The sequence below is a fragment of the Cheilinus undulatus genome, linkage group 5 (assembly GCF_018320785.1).
Source record: "Cheilinus undulatus linkage group 5, ASM1832078v1, whole genome shotgun sequence".
NCBI lineage: Eukaryota > Metazoa > Chordata > Actinopteri > Labriformes > Labridae > Cheilinus > Cheilinus undulatus.
The window spans coordinates 11,711,426-11,729,516 of record NC_054869.1 but is presented as its reverse complement, the minus strand read 5'-3'; the positions used below and the strand labels follow the sequence as shown (position 1 = coordinate 11,729,516).

General features: G+C 38.9%; 1 protein-coding gene across 4 annotated transcripts; it reads right to left on the bottom strand.

The window, feature by feature from the left end:
• Positions 1-1,327: 1,327 nt before the first annotated feature.
• On the bottom strand, positions 1,328-17,347 carry stx2b (syntaxin 2b). Of its 4 annotated transcripts, XM_041788167.1 has the most exons (11): positions 16,982-17,347; positions 14,434-14,508; positions 14,252-14,351; positions 13,483-13,557; positions 13,307-13,380; positions 11,197-11,305; positions 5,867-5,940; positions 5,528-5,665; positions 4,541-4,651; positions 4,270-4,380; positions 1,328-4,141 (listed from the first exon to the last, which is right to left on the bottom strand). In XM_041788167.1, exons 1-10 carry the CDS (start codon positions 17,009-17,011, stop codon positions 4,285-4,287), a joined length of 882 nt encoding a protein of 293 aa, XP_041644101.1. In that variant the 5' UTR covers positions 17,012-17,347; the 3' UTR covers positions 1,328-4,141; positions 4,270-4,284. The 4 variants fall into 4 exon arrangements, with proteins under 4 accessions (XP_041644101.1, XP_041644100.1, XP_041644102.1 ...); XM_041788166.1 differs by having other exon boundaries at positions 1,328-4,380; XM_041788168.1 differs by lacking the exon at positions 4,270-4,380.
• Positions 17,348-18,091: the final 744 nt, after the last annotated feature.

Genomic DNA, 18,091 nt, shown 5'->3' with positions numbered 1-18,091 from the left:
GGGGATGCTTCTCAGCTGCAAGCCCTTGAAGGCTTGTAAAGGTAAAGGGTTGAATAGGAAAATCCTGGCAGACAATCTTATTCAGTCTGCAAGAGAATTATGACTTGGGAGAAGATTTATTATCCAGTAAGACAATGACCCGAAGCATACAGAGAAAGCTACACAGAAATGATTTAAAGACAACAAAGTTAATGTTCTGGAGTCAAAGCCCAGACGTAAATCCAACAGAGAATTTGTGGCTAGACTTGAAAAGGGCTGTTCATGCCTTATCCCTGGGCAACCTGACAGAGCTTGAGCAGTTTTGCAAAGAATGGAGTAATAATGCAGTGTCTAGATGTGTAAGCCTGATTAAGACCTATCCACACAGACTCAGTGCTGTGATTGCAGCCAAAGGTGCATCTACTAAATACCGACTTGAAGGGGTCAAATATTTATGCACTTATTTTACATTTCAATTTTTTTTTTATTGACATTACTTTGTAATTTTTTGTCAGAAAAGCCAAATTATAAATGATTGACTTATAAAATCAATAAAAGGTTATAACATCCAAGGGGGTGAATAGTTTTTATAGGCTCTGTATATGTGATTAGTAAATGCTGACAGCCATGGCATAGCAGCCTTTACCATCAGTATGAATGTGGTGTGAATGGCTAAGAGTGACCTGTGATGTAAAAAGCACATCAAATCCATTTTAGATGTAGTTAGTTAAATACATGATAGCGTTGTTGTATAATTCAAAGCAAAATGTATGCTCTCAATATAACCTTGCATATCTTACAAAAAATACTTTGTTCTCATTTACCTACAACCTAAAATACCTTTAGTTTATCCTAGAAATGCTAACCAAAACAAACAGCTCATAATGAGATTATAATACCGCTTAAAGGTTATCTTGTGCAGTGACCTCAAGCGACCCTGTGAACAGATTTTATGGACACACAGGCTCTCTTAGTGCATCTGAAGTTTCTTTGATCTGACTCAGACTAGAAATCTCCCTCTCGGGACTCACTTCCACCATCTTCACTAATCTGGTTTGGTTGATTACACGGAAGCCAAGCTCTCTGTACAAACCGCTCATTAATCACAAAGTTAATAGCAGCCTCTTTTTCTTTCAGTTCTCCTGTAAACAAACAGAAAATCTACATTTAGAGTGTTTAGAACAGAAAAAAACACATTTATTCTGCCTGAAAAGTGTTGTTTGCATTGTGGAGGACATGGAGTGATTCTGTATACCAAACAAATTTAACATCACCTTCAGCACGAAAGAAAACAGACAATACAATTTTGTAGTTCTTTATTTTTTTTTAAATCAAATTTCCAATTTATTCTATTTCAATATAAAATACAAGAAATAACTTACAATAAAATTGAACTGTTAAAATTAATTTTTAAAAAGTGTGTTCTTGAAATAATGTTGCTCAACAGTCCTCGGCTGCAGCACGACTTCATCACAACAAATGTTTCAGTCATCACACACTGTGGCTGTGATAAATACAGTTTAATAAATAACAGATTAAATGCCAAGGAGGCCATTGAGTAAGGTAAATGAGTAAGAGCTTTTCAATAAAATGATGAATTTCTTTGAATAAAGCAGATTCTTTTCCAGTTGGGGTATCTTAACCTAACTTTTAAATACATCTATACTACTTTTAAATGTCTCCTGAGCTTTTACATTTACTTTTACATTCAATACACATGAGCAACATTAACTATACAGCATGACACGAGAACAGAAGGAGCATACACCTGAACATGTAAACACATTTTACAATACATTTTTAAAGTCATTAGAAATTGCACAATGTATTTTGAATATTGAGGAAATATTTCACCATTTTGGGACAAAAACCCTCAAACTTTTTTAAGAGTAAGATGAGAGGAAGTGACCTCTCTCATCCCTCAGGTAGTCTAGCTTAGCATAGGGACCAGACACAAAGGCAAATAAATTAGATAGCCTAGCTGAGTGTAAAACTAACAAAATTAGCTGTCTGTGTAGTTTCTCATTCATCCTGGTTATGGTGATCCAAATCTTCGTCAAGAGGCAGGTCAACTGGACCTGACTGAGGTTTAGAAGACGTTTTGCTTCTGCCCCAAAAGGCTTGCTCAGTTCTACAGAGGTCTCTTTGTTGCCCTTGACAAAAATTTGGATAAGAAACTTGGTCCCGTTTCATACACACAAACAGCTGGGTAAAAAAGGCACACTATGGTTTTACAAGGGAACAACAAGCTGGTTTCTACTAAATTTACTTTGTACTTTTTTTCAGCCACCATCAGATCTATAAGACTTCAGGAAGTGGCTATGCTTTGCTAGGAGATTTCCTGTTTCTTTATCTATGAATAATTATTTTATTTGTGGGATTATGGGGTTACTAATAAAAATGCATGTCTTTTCCTATATCAAGTGACGCTAATAGAGTGAGTGATTCCTAAAACCCAGAAATTTTTTGCATTTCAACACTAGCTAAAGAACATTTCAAGATGTTTTAAAATGTTAAAATTAAACACAAATATACCAGGAAGTGCCCCACTTGTGAACTTTGTCATGTCTCAGTATGGAAAGTTGCTAACAATTGGCTAACTAGGACTATAGAGTTTTCCAGGGATATTAAATGTCATTGCCAAACATTTACACTGGGGGGTGGAGGGCAATTATGGATTATGGATAACAATTATAGACTCTTCCTAATGTACTATCAAGAGGTGGTGGACAATATGGACCGGCTCTCCTTTAAACAGAACTTTAGGTATGAATGTGATAACAAAGGAAATCACTGTGTTTACACAAAAATCCGGGGAAGATTAAGTGGGGTTATATAATGTCAATCTGGTAAATAATGATACAAAGATAAGAGCGAATGCTCACCTATCGGTAGGTGTCAGGAATCGAGAAGTTGATGTGGGGGGAGGCTGTTAAACTGGGCAATTATCAAGAAAAATTCTTACATGCTAGTCTTGTTGATTTGTGGGGGATCTTGGACGAGTCGTTATTTAGTCACAATGCAAGAGCATTTGTTGTTCCAGATGTTCAAAATCGGGCCCAACATTTGACGCTGAGCTGCTCCATTGTAGTTGGGCCAAAGTCTGGCTGAATTTGTGTAGTCTGAGCTGGCCTCAACTGTCATAACCATTTTTTCTTGCCACAAATCTTATTTTCAGCAATATTTTGAAAACTCATAGGTTTTTTGTCAAAGAAACCCGTGCGATACTAATTCAAGGTTGGCCTACCAAAGCATATAATCCTTGAAGCTCTCCAGAAGCTCTATTGCTTCAACTACTATCATACAAGAGAAGCCAAAGGAAAACAGTGTCCTCTGCTGGTTAAAAAGAGCATTATAATATATACTTATGTCTAATGTATTTAAATTGTCCACATTTGGGTTTATTTTTAAGTGTATAAGGATGTATAGTTAAATCCCTAAAACCTTCCATCTATTCCTTGCTACTTCTGGAAGGAGCCAGGCTAGGTTTTTATCTGTTTTCAGTCTCTATGCTAAGCCAAACTAGGCTAAATTTAGCTAAGTAAGCTAAGCTAAGCTACCACATTAATGGTTATGGCCCCATCTTTATTGTACAGACATGAAAGTGCAATCAATGTTTCATGTAACTTTTGGCATGGGGTTAAATATGCAAATATCCAAAATGTAAAGATATGTTTTTATCATTAGATCAAGAAATGTGTGAAAATGACACAAACTTTACAGTTTTTCCAACCTTCATGAGAAAGTGGCAGCAGTACACACTGTTCATCAGTGTATAAATTTAATTCTCTATCACTGTATATTGTATCATCACAAAGGCAAAGGTTTGTCATCTAACAAAGCCTCTATTCCTCTATGTAAAACATACATCAATGTCTCATGAGGTATGATGTTAGCAGTGCAGGGTAGATCACACACACTTAACCTCCTCCAGTGTTTGTGACATCCTTCTCTGGAATGCTGTTAAATAGTGAATGACTTATTATGACTTTTATCTTATTATGGGGCTGTTTAAGGCTCCATCAGGCTCAGGAGCTGACTGACAGCTGGCTGCAGTGAGGTTATGAACCATGTAATCCATCACTCACTCAAAGGTTCCAACTATTATGATGAGTAAAAGGAGGAGACCTGCAGCTCCACACATTGCAAGGCGGAGAAGTTTCTGTCAAAAAGAGAATAAAAGAGCATGACAAATCCTTTAAACCATTTAACAGGTGAGAATCATTTATTCAGCAGATGACATGATGAATTATGTGTCTGAGGAGTTGGAAGCTTTGGATGAAGTGTTACCTCATGCAGTGGTTCTTATACGGGAGGTTTGGTTAGTCCAACAGACAGGCCAACAATTAGTGCAATGACAGCAAGAAGGATCAACAGAGCAAAGGCAAGGATAATGTATTTCTGTTGAGTGAAGAAGACTTTGTTATATGAACTTGAAATAAAGTGGAATAAAAGGCTATTAGCACATTAATATGATTGTTTTAAGGGATCACATGTGCTGAACATACTTGGCATTTGGCTGTGACCATCTTATAACACAAAATTAGAAAGGAGCACATACCCTCCGGGATTTTTTCTGGTATCTCACTGCTTTTTTGGTCTCTTCTTTTGCACTACAGATATACTCAGCCGCATTGGAGACGTTGTTCTCAATGTTGTTTACCATTTCTCCCTGTAAATATAAAATAAACAATGAATTTATTTATTTTTATCATTATTTTTTAAATAATTATTTTGGGGCTTTTGCCTTTATTAGAGAGAGATAGGACAGAGGATAGAGCCGGAAACAGGGACGAGAGAGTGGGGAATGACAGGCGGTGAAAGAGCCACAGGACCTGAACACAACCACAGCATGCGTACATGGGGTACAACCCAACTAAAGGCCATCTGCGCCCCATGATATTTTCAAGAGATAGTGGATCTTGTCTTGAGAAAATTGATAGAGCAACATAGCAGCACCATATTGATACCTTACTGGGGACCGATCATGCTGCAGATGCTGGTAGACACAGCTTAAGAATACATAAAGTAGGTCTTAAATATTAAGTGTGCAAATTCTGCAACCAGGTGACTCCCAATCAAAATAATAACAAAAGAAGACAAGTACAAAAGATGACAGGGTGCTCAACATCACCCACCTCTATTGCTTACTTTTGTTTTGAATTGAGGACTCTGTTAAGTCAAAGAAACTGGACTTCATAAGGCATATTTGCAAAACAGTAAACTGCTATTTTCATTTGTGGATAAATTACACTAAATGAAGGAGAAAAGCTGCTAAAAGTGGCCTTCCTGGTTGGCACTGTAAACATTCTGAGATTGTTCACAGCATGTTAGGGCAAACTGTACTGAACCACACAAGGCCGCTTTATGGAAATGGACCATACATGATTGTTGTGTGGCACTGCTCATTGAGGCTATGGAGGCTTTTTTAAATTCCTGCCTCCTGCCATTTCTCAGTCAGTTTTCCAAACCTTACTTTTTAAAAATTTTCTGTCTGTAAATATATTTGTTGCAGATTTTACCCAAAATCATTTTAAATTGGATTTACCTGAGTTTCTACCAGCATTGCCATGTCCATGAACATTGCATGGAGCTCCCTGATACTTGACTCCAAACGCATGATGTCCTGATGTCGGGACTCGATCTCATTCAGGGCCTGACGGGTGATCTGGGAATCAGAAATGATCTGAAAGAGAAAAAGGAAAAAAACGAATAAATAATTAATCCAAAAACCAGCTTCTCAGCTGTGTGCACTGAACAGCCTAGCAGCACGTTACCCAATCTAAAACTATTTACATCTCCACCACCACTAGATGGCAGAGTAAGCTTTTAACCTTGCTATAACCACATACTGAGTAACTGTAATATAGAAACAAAGAGAACTTACATCAGAAGTGAAGATAGATGGATTTCCACTTTCTAACATGTCTTCTAGTTCCTCATTTGTGGTTACTCTTCCAGCTGAAAAGGATAAATGTCAGGCAATGATTATTCAGGAATAAATGATTTCTTTACTTACCCCAATTATTCACAGAACACTTTGAGGGCATTTTGAGCCCCTTCTACTGGAAAATGAATAGCACATTTTAAAAATGTCAAAAAAACCCAAAACATTCATGTTATGTGAATTTGTTGATTATGTAAGAGTCAGCACATGTGCTAAGGAGCAGATTTGAAGAGTGCCCTACCAAAAGGATAAGCTCTCAGTGAAGAAATCCTTAAACCCCATAATACTGGCCCCCACAACTCAACCGTGCAGACTTGTGGGCAGCAAAAAGCCACTGATGTCCAGTGCTCACCACCCACCATATAACAAGCAGAACTTCTTTATCTTACCAGTTTACCACATGGCCGTCACAGCCCAAACAGCATTGCCTTCTTCAGCACACCCAAGCTCCACACATGCAAGCTCCAAGTAGCACTAACACTGATAGTACCTGCCCCAACTCATGTCCCCTAATGGCCCCAGTAAAGAAAACAGAACTATTCTGGTGTTGACATTACACAAGAATATTTACGGCAAAGAGGGCACAAGAGAAAATTGAGAAAAACCAGAGGAAAGTCCAAAGAGTAAGAGCCAGGGTGAGGTGTTTGGGGAGGCTTGATATCAAGATCTAAAGACAACCCTGAATGCACATCATGCAAATAAAGAAAAAACTTCCAGAAAACAGAGCTCTGAAAAAGATATATAACACTAAAAAAGTGCAGCTACTGAGGGCTTGTTGAAAAATAAGAGTCCTGGCATTTTTTAAAACACAATAACACACATGACCTTTTCTTTTCCCTCTGGACCTCCATTCAAGTCTGACATAATAATATGGGGAGCCTTTGAACTGAGATACAAATAAATGATCTGATTATAAATCATAAAGCTGTCTAGGATTAAGAGATTAATTATCTGATGCACTCTGTTGTAATGGCCATCATTCTTGTAGCACACTGTAAAAAAATTAAAATCAAAGCCCAGAGGCTGATTTGACAAAACTCCACAGAAAACAAAAAAAGTCAAGAATGAAACAAAAAAAACAAAACAAAACAAACAAACAAAAAAAACTATGATTTATCTCGTGCTACTGGAAGGAGGAAACCCCTCCCAAAGAATCAGTGGAACCTGGAAATTCCTGAATTCAGCAAAGATAAGAGTTGTTATTCATGGCTCTGAGTTCAGTATTTCTGAAGTACTGCAATCAGTGAATCAGTTGAGTATGTATTTATCTTTATCAGATCTGCTCAAACTGTGACTTTTCAGCAACAACGTGGCCACACCCCTGCAGATTTACAGAAAGTTGCTGTAACTTAAGATGTTAAAATTACAGGGAATTAGCCAATATGCAAGAATCTTCATTACAATATTCTAAATTGGAATGACTGTATGGTCAAAAGTATTTGTTCACATCTGTGAATAACGGAAATTCAGGTGTTTCAATCAGATCAGTTGCCACAGGTGTATAAAATCAGGCACCTAGCCATGCATTCTTGATTTGCAAACATTTGTGATACAAAATGGGTTGTTCTGAAGAGCTCAGTGACTTCAAGCGTGGTACTGTGATGGATTCAACCTTTGTACTAAAAGTTTATGAAATTTTAGCCCTGCTGGATATTCCACAGTGAACTAAAAGTGATATAAGAAAGTGGAAGTGTTTAGGAACAACAGAAACTCAGTGCTAAAGTGGAAGACGATGTAAAACCACAGAGCAGGGTCAATGACTGCTGAGGTACATGGTGTGTAAAAGCTGCTGACACTCGGCTGATTCCATAGCTGAGGAGTTTCCAAATTCTACTGGCATTAATGTAAGCACAAAAAACTGTGGTGGGAGCTTCATGGAACGGGTTTGCATGGCCAAGCACCTGAATGCAAGCCTCACATCACCAAGTCAGATGACAAGCATTGGAAGGAGTTATGTAAAGTACACTGAAACGGGTCTGTGGAGCAGTGGAAATGTGTTCTGTGGAGTGACGAATAGGCAATCTTTATGCTTCAACATACCAAGACAATGCTATGCTATGTTTCCACTGTGTGGCAACAGTTTGGGGAAGGCACTTTTCTATTCCATCATGACTGTGCCCCGGTGCACAAAGCAAAGACTAAAAAGACATGGTTTGATGAGTCAGATGTGGAAGAACTTGACTGACCCGCAAAGAGCCCTGACCTCAACCCCATCTAGCACCTTCGGTATGAACTGGAACAGAGGTTGCGAGCAAGGCCTTCTCATCCAAGATCAGTGCTCTACAGCATGAATGGGCACAAATTCCAACAAAAACACTCCAAAATCTTGTGGAAAGCCCTCAAAAAGAGTGGAGGGACTCCATAATAAAGTACATGTATTTGAATACAGTGTTATTACAATCCCTGTTGGTGTAATGTTAGATAGACAAAAACTTTTGTCTATATAGTGTATTCGGTACCTCAGAAAGACCTTACATTTCTAGAATGGCACAACACTCCTGCATTTAAAATGAGCAACATATATGAGCAGCCTTGCCAGCTGTGTTTTCCCATTGTTAGTTACAAGCTCACAATAGTTGCTGCTTGAACAAATGACTCCACACACAGAGTACTAAACATGTGCATCACAGTGACAGTCCAGGGGCGGACTGTCAGGCTTTCAAAAGGTTTTACGCTAACTAATTACTGCTGAGCAGAATTAACAGATCAACTGTTTTTGATGTTAATGACTTTGCAAACAGATTAATGGTGAACTGAATTAAATTTTCAAACAACTGTGCCCACATCAGGACAGCCTAAATCTAAGAGAATGCACTGTATTTTTATGTACTCAGAGTGTAATTTCATGTAATATTTCACAGATTTCTCTAATATAATCTCTCTTATTAATTAATTTCTCCTTTTGCTGATGGTGTGACTCTCCCTTTTTCATTTGATTGAATTTAATTGATTTTCTTAAGGCAAAACAGAAATAAGCTGATTATATTTCAATGCCATGGTGTTCTGAAAACAAATTAAATTAAAAAGTAGAAAAAGGAATGAAAGCCGCAGATGTTTATGCTTACATCGTGTGCAAACATACTGTTGTGCTGCTTAATTCCATACTGCCTCATAATGAAACCATTGTGCATAAAGCTCACTATGTGAGAAGACTGTCAATGTATTGATTAAAGTGAAACAGAAAAATAATGTCTCTATTATTGACTCAGAAGACATTGTTACATACATAGTGCTGTTTTTTCTGACGTAGTGAGAGGTCTTTGTACAGTTTTGATTAATCAATATGATGAGGTTGATTTATCCTTTGTTCCAAATGTTATAATTGAAATAAGCGACAATGTTTTCTGCCACATTCAATCAAAGGACAGAAAAAATACTGATAAAGGTGAGAGTGAACAACATATTGATTGCAAACATGTATGCAATTAAACTACAAATTTCAGCGCAGCATCAATTAACAGTGCACTTACCTCTGATTTAAATTACTTGATGTTTGATTACAGTCAGTTCCTGCCATGGTTTCTAGTGTAATAGTGGGTGAGGATGCTACTTGTGCCTAAGATTAGAACTGTCTAGAGGATCAGAAGAGAAAAAAAAAGGATATAGCAGCCATAGACAAACAGCTGCTGAAACTCTATAAACAGAAAGCTTTCTCTTCCTCAGGCTGTGCCTCTTGTTGTACAACCAGCTCCCTGGAGAGAGACAGATCTGTGGGCAGGTGCTTACTGTAAGTCACACCTTTTCAGGAGACTTTTCCTCAGGGGAGACGGAGCCAAACACTTCAGAGCAAAAACACACCGCCATGATGCACACACTCATCAGCCCTCATCAAGCCAACAGAGTATCAGCTATGATGGGGATTGAAGGTGTAAGGTGCATTAAAAGACCGAGGTGGCTCGTGTGCCCGTGTCAAAGACAGGTGAACTACTGTTACACAGGCTGCCGAGCCCTCTGCATGTTTCCCCGGCAACACAAACACAGAGAGTCGTCTCCAGTATCAGGCGACTCCTCCGTCTACAGTGAGAGAACTGGAGCCACTCATTAATGCTGGCCGCAGGGACCATGGGACACAAGGCTATTTTCTACCTTTCCTTACAGTCTTGTGTAGCTCATATTTGCATTATACAAAGCACCTGACGCACAGTGTCCCTGCACTTGTTAGGTAGTGTAACTCTGAGCACAATGACAGGACAAACTCCTCTGAAAAATGGTGGAATCACAAGTTTGACAAAATGCTTTCCTGTAACCCAGATTCAAACTGACTATCAGTACAATCCTGTGATTATGCTGCTACATACATTTATGCAGCTATTTTAAATATATTAGCATTTATTTTATATTTCTGTTTATATTGCTGTTAGCTGGCTTTGGGTCTTAATATATATAAAAAAATGTGAGCTCTCTTTTTAAGGACTAGTGTTAAGTGCTTAACCATTCTAAAATGTTACTCTATATGAATAAAAGTTTATTCAAGATTTTTCAATATGTACTATTAAAAGGTTAAAGGACACATTGCTTGACTGATGGATTGCTCCTCTTGTCCACCATAACAGTTGGATATTTAAAGGTTTAATGATCCCTACCTCCACTAGTCACCTGATTAGGTCATGTCCAATGTAGAGAGGTTACAGTTCTTCAAGCGGGCAGCCACACTCCTTTCCCATGTCATACCCAACTGATTCTCCTGTTTTCTAGTTATACCAAAAAATAGTGCCTGGTTGATGTTTTTGTGTGGATTTTAGATGTAGTTCCATAAAAACAATTACAACATTGCCCCGTGTTACGTTAGAAATGCTGTTTTAGTTGTTAAAACATTTAAACTGTACATTTTCTTTACTTTTTGAATGCTGATCTATGGTATTTCCTACACTTGATTAATCCTACACCGCAAAATTATTCATTTAAGATCAGTTCAAACTTGTAATCACACTGAATATCTAGAGAAAGAATCCTTAAAAGACCCCCCCCCCCCCCCCGCTGCTGCTGTCTGCTTATGAACTGTCAGGTTTGTGTTCAGAGACACGGAGAGGAAACCGGTGTGGTCTGTTTCCTGGATCCCCATCCTGACAAAGCTTCTGGGTTTTACTTGTCACTCTTTCATCTTTATATTCTACACTCAAAATCTTTCATATGCAAACAAATTCAGTCCTTTCATGTGTTTAGAAAGGGAGGTACACATATATAAATATATATATTTTTTAAAGCTTTAAAGATTTCTCTATAGCTCCCATCTAAGCTGATCCTAGTTGTCTCCGGTATTTGTCACTTACTTATCTCCAGCTGTCTTTGGATCCTTCCTTTGCTTCTCTCCCGAAAGGACACTTGAGTCTCGTTGTACTGGGTCATGACCTCCACAAACTTCCTGGACAGCACTGTGTGCTGAGGGAAAATGACAACACAAGGACAAAGGGTGAGAATGTACACAGTGACAGCATGTGTGGGGATTACAGAAACATTTAAAGCTCCTGTGGGGAACATTTAGTTTCTGTGCCGATTCTGGTGCCCCCAAGTGGGACACTTTAGCTCTTTACTAAAGTATATGTAAAGTTTTCTGATCATTGGTCTTTATTAATGCTTAAAATACAACTCAAAATAAATTTTTGTTTTAGCAAAGCTTTAGAAAGTCTTTGCTATTCTAAGCCTCATCCAAAACCTACCCCCCAGCAGGAGTGACAGGCATTTCCCTCAGGATAAGTTAGTAGAAAATGACAACATTCTTCACTAAATCTATATAAAATCATGAGCTCATTTTTCCTCTTCATACTTGTGTACAGCTGACTGATGGTAATAATCATGCCTGAAAATTTACTTGTACTGTGCCATGATAATACCAGTATAAATATTTATATTTTATGAAAGCATTTAATTGCAATATTAATGATAAAGCCCACTGCCAAGCATCAAATGCAGGTAGACTTGCCATTTAAGGGGACTCAAATTCAATGTTAAATGTTTGCATCAAAAAGGTAAGTATACGAGGTTTTGAGTGCATTTAGCATAAGTACTTCTTCTCCTCCTGCTCCTCTCTGCAGGTCGGAGCTTTGTGGGAGGGAGTTCACACATTAACTGGACTGGAGCCTATCCTGGCTGTCATTGGGCAGACTACACCCTGTACTGGTCGCTTGACAATGGCAGGGCTGAAATGTAGAGACAAACCACCAGGCATGCTCACACTCCCACCTACGGCCAATTTAGAGTCACCAATTAGCCTAACAAGCATGTTTTTGGAGGTGGGAGGAAACCAGAGTACCTGGAGAGAACCCACACATGCACAGAGAGAACATGCAAACTCCACACAGAAAGGCCCTGACCAGTTGAATGAATTTACTCCTATTAAATATCTGTGCAGAGTCTGAGTGATATGAAAGCAGCAGTTAGTGCATTTAGGTGCCATGGAGATCCACTGAGGGCTGCCTGGTCAACTTTCACAAACAGTCAATATGACTTTGTCTGTCTTCTCTCACCACCTCTGCATTCAGCACACAAGTAACTGACAACAATCAACAACCTAACATTCATAACACTATCCCACAGCCTGGTGTCAACCTATCCATACAGACTAAAAAGCGCTTTAAAACCCCTCAAGATATAATACATGAGAACTTGCTCTGTATTAGTTGTTTGTGTGATATACCTCACAATGCAGGGGCAGCCAATGACACACACAAACACATTAAATGAATGGTGCAAATACATGTTAAATATTGTCAAAACTCACGGGAGGGGAAAACATTTGCAGACTACCATTAACAGATAGATGTTTGTTTGGCATTTTTTGTAGTGAACTTAACTGGCAGGGGTGGATCCAAGGAGTAGCTTGGGCACCCCTGCCTTTGAAAATACAAGAGCAGACAATGAATTTTCTCTTTTCGTTTTTACCCCTGGCAATAGACCTGGAGATCGCCAGCATTTTTCAGGCCCTTAGGACATCCAAAGCGCAATCAGGGGGCTCATGACAACCCTACTACCTGTCTGGACTGTACCCTAGGTTATGCTTACACGCACACATCCACCCCTTAACCCGCCCTAAAGGTGTGGACTTTGTTATTTTTCAACAGATTATTTTCCTTACCCCTGGTAATAATACAGGAGATCCAGAGCATGACTAGGGTTGTGTTAATCCTACTTCCCACCTGTTGGTGCCCTCAGGTGGGCTTACTCGCTATTACACACTATAATTAAGCCTCAATTTTTGGCCAAAACATGCCTAAAATTTCTTCATAGTACTATATATGTTTTGTTTTTTACTACTTTACTATATCATCATGAATATTGTTATTCCAAATTTTCTTGAAATGTCATGACATAGTTTTGAGGCTGCCTTTGTATTTGGTAAATATATGGTATATGGAGTCAGAAGGCATAAAACAGTGTCTTCACCTGTGTTTTCTGGATCCTGAAGTCCACAGAGGCTCTGTTAGCTACATCATCTTTAGGCATACTTTGCTCCATGGCTTCATGAGAAAAGAGAGTCACGAATTATTGTTTTATACCAGCAGACAACATCAGCTTTTGTTTGATGTGTTCAATTATGTCCAAGTTTGAAATCCACCTACATTTCAGTTTTGTCCGCACCACGTTGGCGTTTCCTTTGATATCGTTGGTCAGTGAAACCAGCTGGTCTTTTGTTCCTTTACACAAAAACAAACATGAAGCGTGTCAGACTCAATTTGCTGATGAGAAAAATAATGTCATCTAGCTAATTACTGAGATTGTCTACAGCAAATATTGAATTTGCACTGATTCCATCTTGTAGCTTGGCAACAATCCTGTGGCAATAAAGCAAAGGCAACACAGCACCAAACACAAGCCCTTTGTTTCTTACCATGTATGCACTGTACTAAGTTACATTAAACATAATGACTGATGATGCCATAGCTCTGTAAAGTGACTCTTTGTCCTGTAGGATCCTTAGGCCTCAGCTCACAGGCTGAACAGAGCCAGGAACTGAGAAGATCCAGTAATAACACGGTGCTGAGTTCACTACAGTGATTAAAAACAAGCTAAAACTGGATTAACTTATTTGCTGCTTTGAAACATCTCTAAATGTCAGCATGTTTGAATCCCTTGCTGTTAAAAAAGTTTAAACCACAACAGGTTGTGAGTTTTGGGACAAAAAAGCAGCTGTTTCCTTCACAAGTTTCCTGCTCAGGCAGCCATTTGCTCACAATGAAAAGGAAAATATAACAAAGGAAGCGAGACATTTTTTGTACTCTGTGTTACAAAATTCAAACTCCAGCCAAATCAGATTAACCCTTAAATTAAAGAGATACACACGCTGAACATCTTATGATCTGTCTTAGTCTCATATGAAGACACACTCACTGTCATCTGGGTTGGGTGCAGACAGGATCATGCTGTGCATCTTCTTCACCTCCTCCACTTGGTAGGAGATCTTATCAATGAGTCCTCTGACTTCTTCCACCTTAATAAACCAATGAAACATCAGCATTTTCCCCCCAAATAATACACATGTATGCCATAGAGATTTTAACAGTGATACCAACCCTTCTGAAAAAGCTCTCCATGAAGCAATCTCTGTCCACTGCCACCGCAACATCCTCCTCTGCTTGTGTGCTACTCTGTATGAGTGAGAAAAAAAACTAATGTTTCAGTGCCAGTGTTTCACTCATACATTACATATTAAAATAGACAGAGTAACAGTTGTCCAGGAGCGAAGCCAGAAAATTTAGAGCTCCCCCTGCTGACTGCCTGGAATATAGATCATAAACCACACCTCTTCCATGTAATCAGATGGGATACTGTTACTATCGTGATGATATACAGATATAAGTCTTTATCTTTTTGGGTAGTTTTAATTCAACTATCACTAAGGCCCGCCCTCCAGGGCTGAAAGCCAATCACACCTTTGCCGCTACACAATGCACTTAAGCATCTGTCTAGTAGAACTCAATAGAAATGCATTAGAATTGCACATTTTTTACAGTTTAGTGTACATTTAATGATTCTAGCCCTATGAGTTAAAGGTCTTTCATATTTTTCAACTATCTTGAGTACCTTGACCTGAACCTATGTTTGTTTAATCTTAGGATTTCCACCTTTTTCTTGAAGTATTTTCTTCCAAGAGCACTGATTGTTTAAGGAGTACCAGAAGCGTTCTTGTTGTCTCTTTTTCCTGCCATTTTTTGAAATTTATATAGTTATAACTTAGAAAAATGGTCAAATGATGTGCATGGTGTAAAGACAACACCGATATGAAGTATCCTGAGAGGTCAGAGAGTGAAGTGCATTCAACCCCATTCCCTGAACCTCACCTAAACATGGCAAAGTGCATCCTTTTGATTAAGCTGCGTGGCAGAGCACACAACCAGCTCAATGTAAAGAAGATCAACAAAGATGTCTACCTTTTTTAGGGTAAAACAACATAGTGTTTACCTCACATGCCAGATGGATTTGTTTCACACATCCATCTGGAAAACCTTCAATACTAAGCATTTGGGAAAGAGCAGAGGCTTTGAAAAAAACTCAGAGTGTGATTGGATGAATGTTCTGTCTGTCACATATTTACGGGTCAACCAGAGCAACAAAACACATGACGTAACCGCAACTGAGATGCGCAGCTACCAAGGAATAACGCGAACCATGGCGACTATAGACATGTCAGTACACGACTCTTGTCGTTTTTGAAAAGAAAACAACTCACTGCTGTTTTTTGTTCTTCTTTTAACAAAGAAATGTTGTCAAGTTCTGCTAAAACATTAGCGCATTAGCAGCATCCACGCTAAGCTCTTCCGCCATAATTGCAACAGCCTCTTGTTGCTGCTTGCTTGCGTCACGACTCCGCTGCACCTGAAAGTACTGCCCCTAGTCCCTGATTGGTCCTGTCACTTTCTAACCGGGCTCAAACGGTTCAGACGGGAGCTTTGCAAGATGGATTCGCCAGTGAGAAACAAGGAAATAGGCGTGTCCATCTGCTTTGCAAGGTTAACATAGTGTGAGAAAGAGTAAACAAACAAAGTGACAAGTATATATAACTTCATACAGTATGTCAATAAAGTCATCATCACACTGCAGCAAACTTTACATTACCGTAAATTGTGAATAGCTGCTAAAGTTACGGCCACCTTCAGCTTTGTCACATTAGCTCATCATATCTTTAATTTAGTACGTTTGTTCTTTGACAGCCAGACATTAGCATTAGCACAGAAAGCTCCTTACAGTATTCTAAGATGGATTAGCAGAGTGAAGGAGAAAAGGTTAGAGAAAACTTAACGAAAGCTTAGTTTGGTCATTGAACTTGCCATGAGCATCTGCTTCAAACCGAAACAAGTTTTTCTGCCTTGGATTGTACCAGGCTGAGGGATGTTTAATATCTCATTAATAAATTTAACTTTTGCTGAGATTAACGGTAGGGGTGTAACGGTATTTGTATTCTTCCTGTTTCACTGATGAACCAACCATGACATAGTGAGTCGTAACACCCCTAGCTAGTAGCGGGAAGGGCGTGACATCAAGTCTGCAGTTTGACCAGCCAGCTCCCTTCTATCTAAATCTTGGCTCCAAATGACAGAACCAGCACATGTCAGCTTCAGCTCCATTTGGCAGCTTGGCTTCAAATTTGTACAACAGAAGTTTGTAGAGAAGCTCAGTCCATTAAAAAAATAAAAAAATACAGTTAATGCTTTCACTTGGTCAGTCATAAATTCTAAAAGCTACTGTGAGAAACGTTTTGGTCCATCAATTCTGGCGTCCCCTGTGGACTAATTAGTACATCTTATGTCTGAGCTGATTTACCCTGTACATGTGGGCATATGTGCATGGTTCTGCAGATATTATAACACAAAATATAAAGCTTTCTTTTAAGTCAAACCATCACTCACTGGTAATCTCTGCAGTGACATATATTAAAAGTTAAAGGCCGTAAGCCCCCCCATCCCCCCACCCCTGTCAAATATAAAGAAATATTCAATCTCTATGCTGATTATCTTGTTTGCTTTAGTAGGTCATACAGAGACATTAATACCTATTTCAGTCTGTTTCATCACCAGCTAAAACTCCTCACGGGAACTTTAAAGACAAATAAATGACACTTACAGCAGCTAATTCAGCGAGTCGATCCTTCATCCCACCGATCTGCTCTTCTTCTGCCCAGATATTGTCCTAACACATCCGCCGGGTCATCCTGGAAACCTCCGTGTGCAGAGCAACATTGACACCTTACAGTGCACGAGAGCAGAAATACACACTACCTAGTCCTATATAAGCAGCGTCATAGCATCGAAAGAGGAGGGAAGAGAGTGACATTATAGAAGTTTAAACTCTTTCAAAACTAGTTTTAAGACAGACTTTAAAAAAGGGGGAAAGCTCTACTAGATAAAGTATATTAGTGGTCTCTTCTCTGTCGATATTTCCTTGATATCTCTATACCTCGAGCGCCAACGACCTGTTGCAGATCCTCAGTATCTCTTTCCCTAGGATACGCCTTTTCTCCCACCCACTCTCTCTCCCTCCCTCCTCCCTCTGTCTTTCCCTCACCCTCAAGGGGAAGAAACTATAGTCCACCCTCAATTAAATTTGATGGGTCTATCACGACAAACAAACTGAATTAAGATAATCCTATTATATTTCTGTGAGGGAGGGGAAAGGAAATATTGTATCAACTCTATTAAAACGTAAAACTGTGACACATGAGTCCTCTGTGGTTTATTGTTTAAAACAATCGTAATTATTTTCTGTTTAATCGTGTAATGGAGTTAAGTTTGACAGAAAACACCCTCAGGCAGACATACGAGAAGGTCTGATAAATAACTGATGATAATGGCTGGGTGGTCTGGGATAGAGTGGTTGTTTGACCGCACGGTGGCGCTGTTTATCAAGGCATTGGGGCACGTTGACCTTGACATTTTGTGATACTTCTTTTGGTGACTCCTAACCTGAGGATTTATCTCAAACCTAGAGAATTAATTAATCACAAAAACAAACACGAGAAAGGTTGATCTGTGCCATGCGCCTCATTTTACGCATGTAAGATTGTTAGATGTCTCTGCACAAAGGGAAGAAATGTATCTTTTAAGTAAATGTTTGAGAAGCTGAAATCAATAAATGCTGTCAAAAAAATCTGGCAACTCATGAAAAGTTCGTCTCAAGTGTTAAAGATTTTGTTGTTTCTCGGTCTGTACGCCTGTCACTGAACCTTTATAAAAA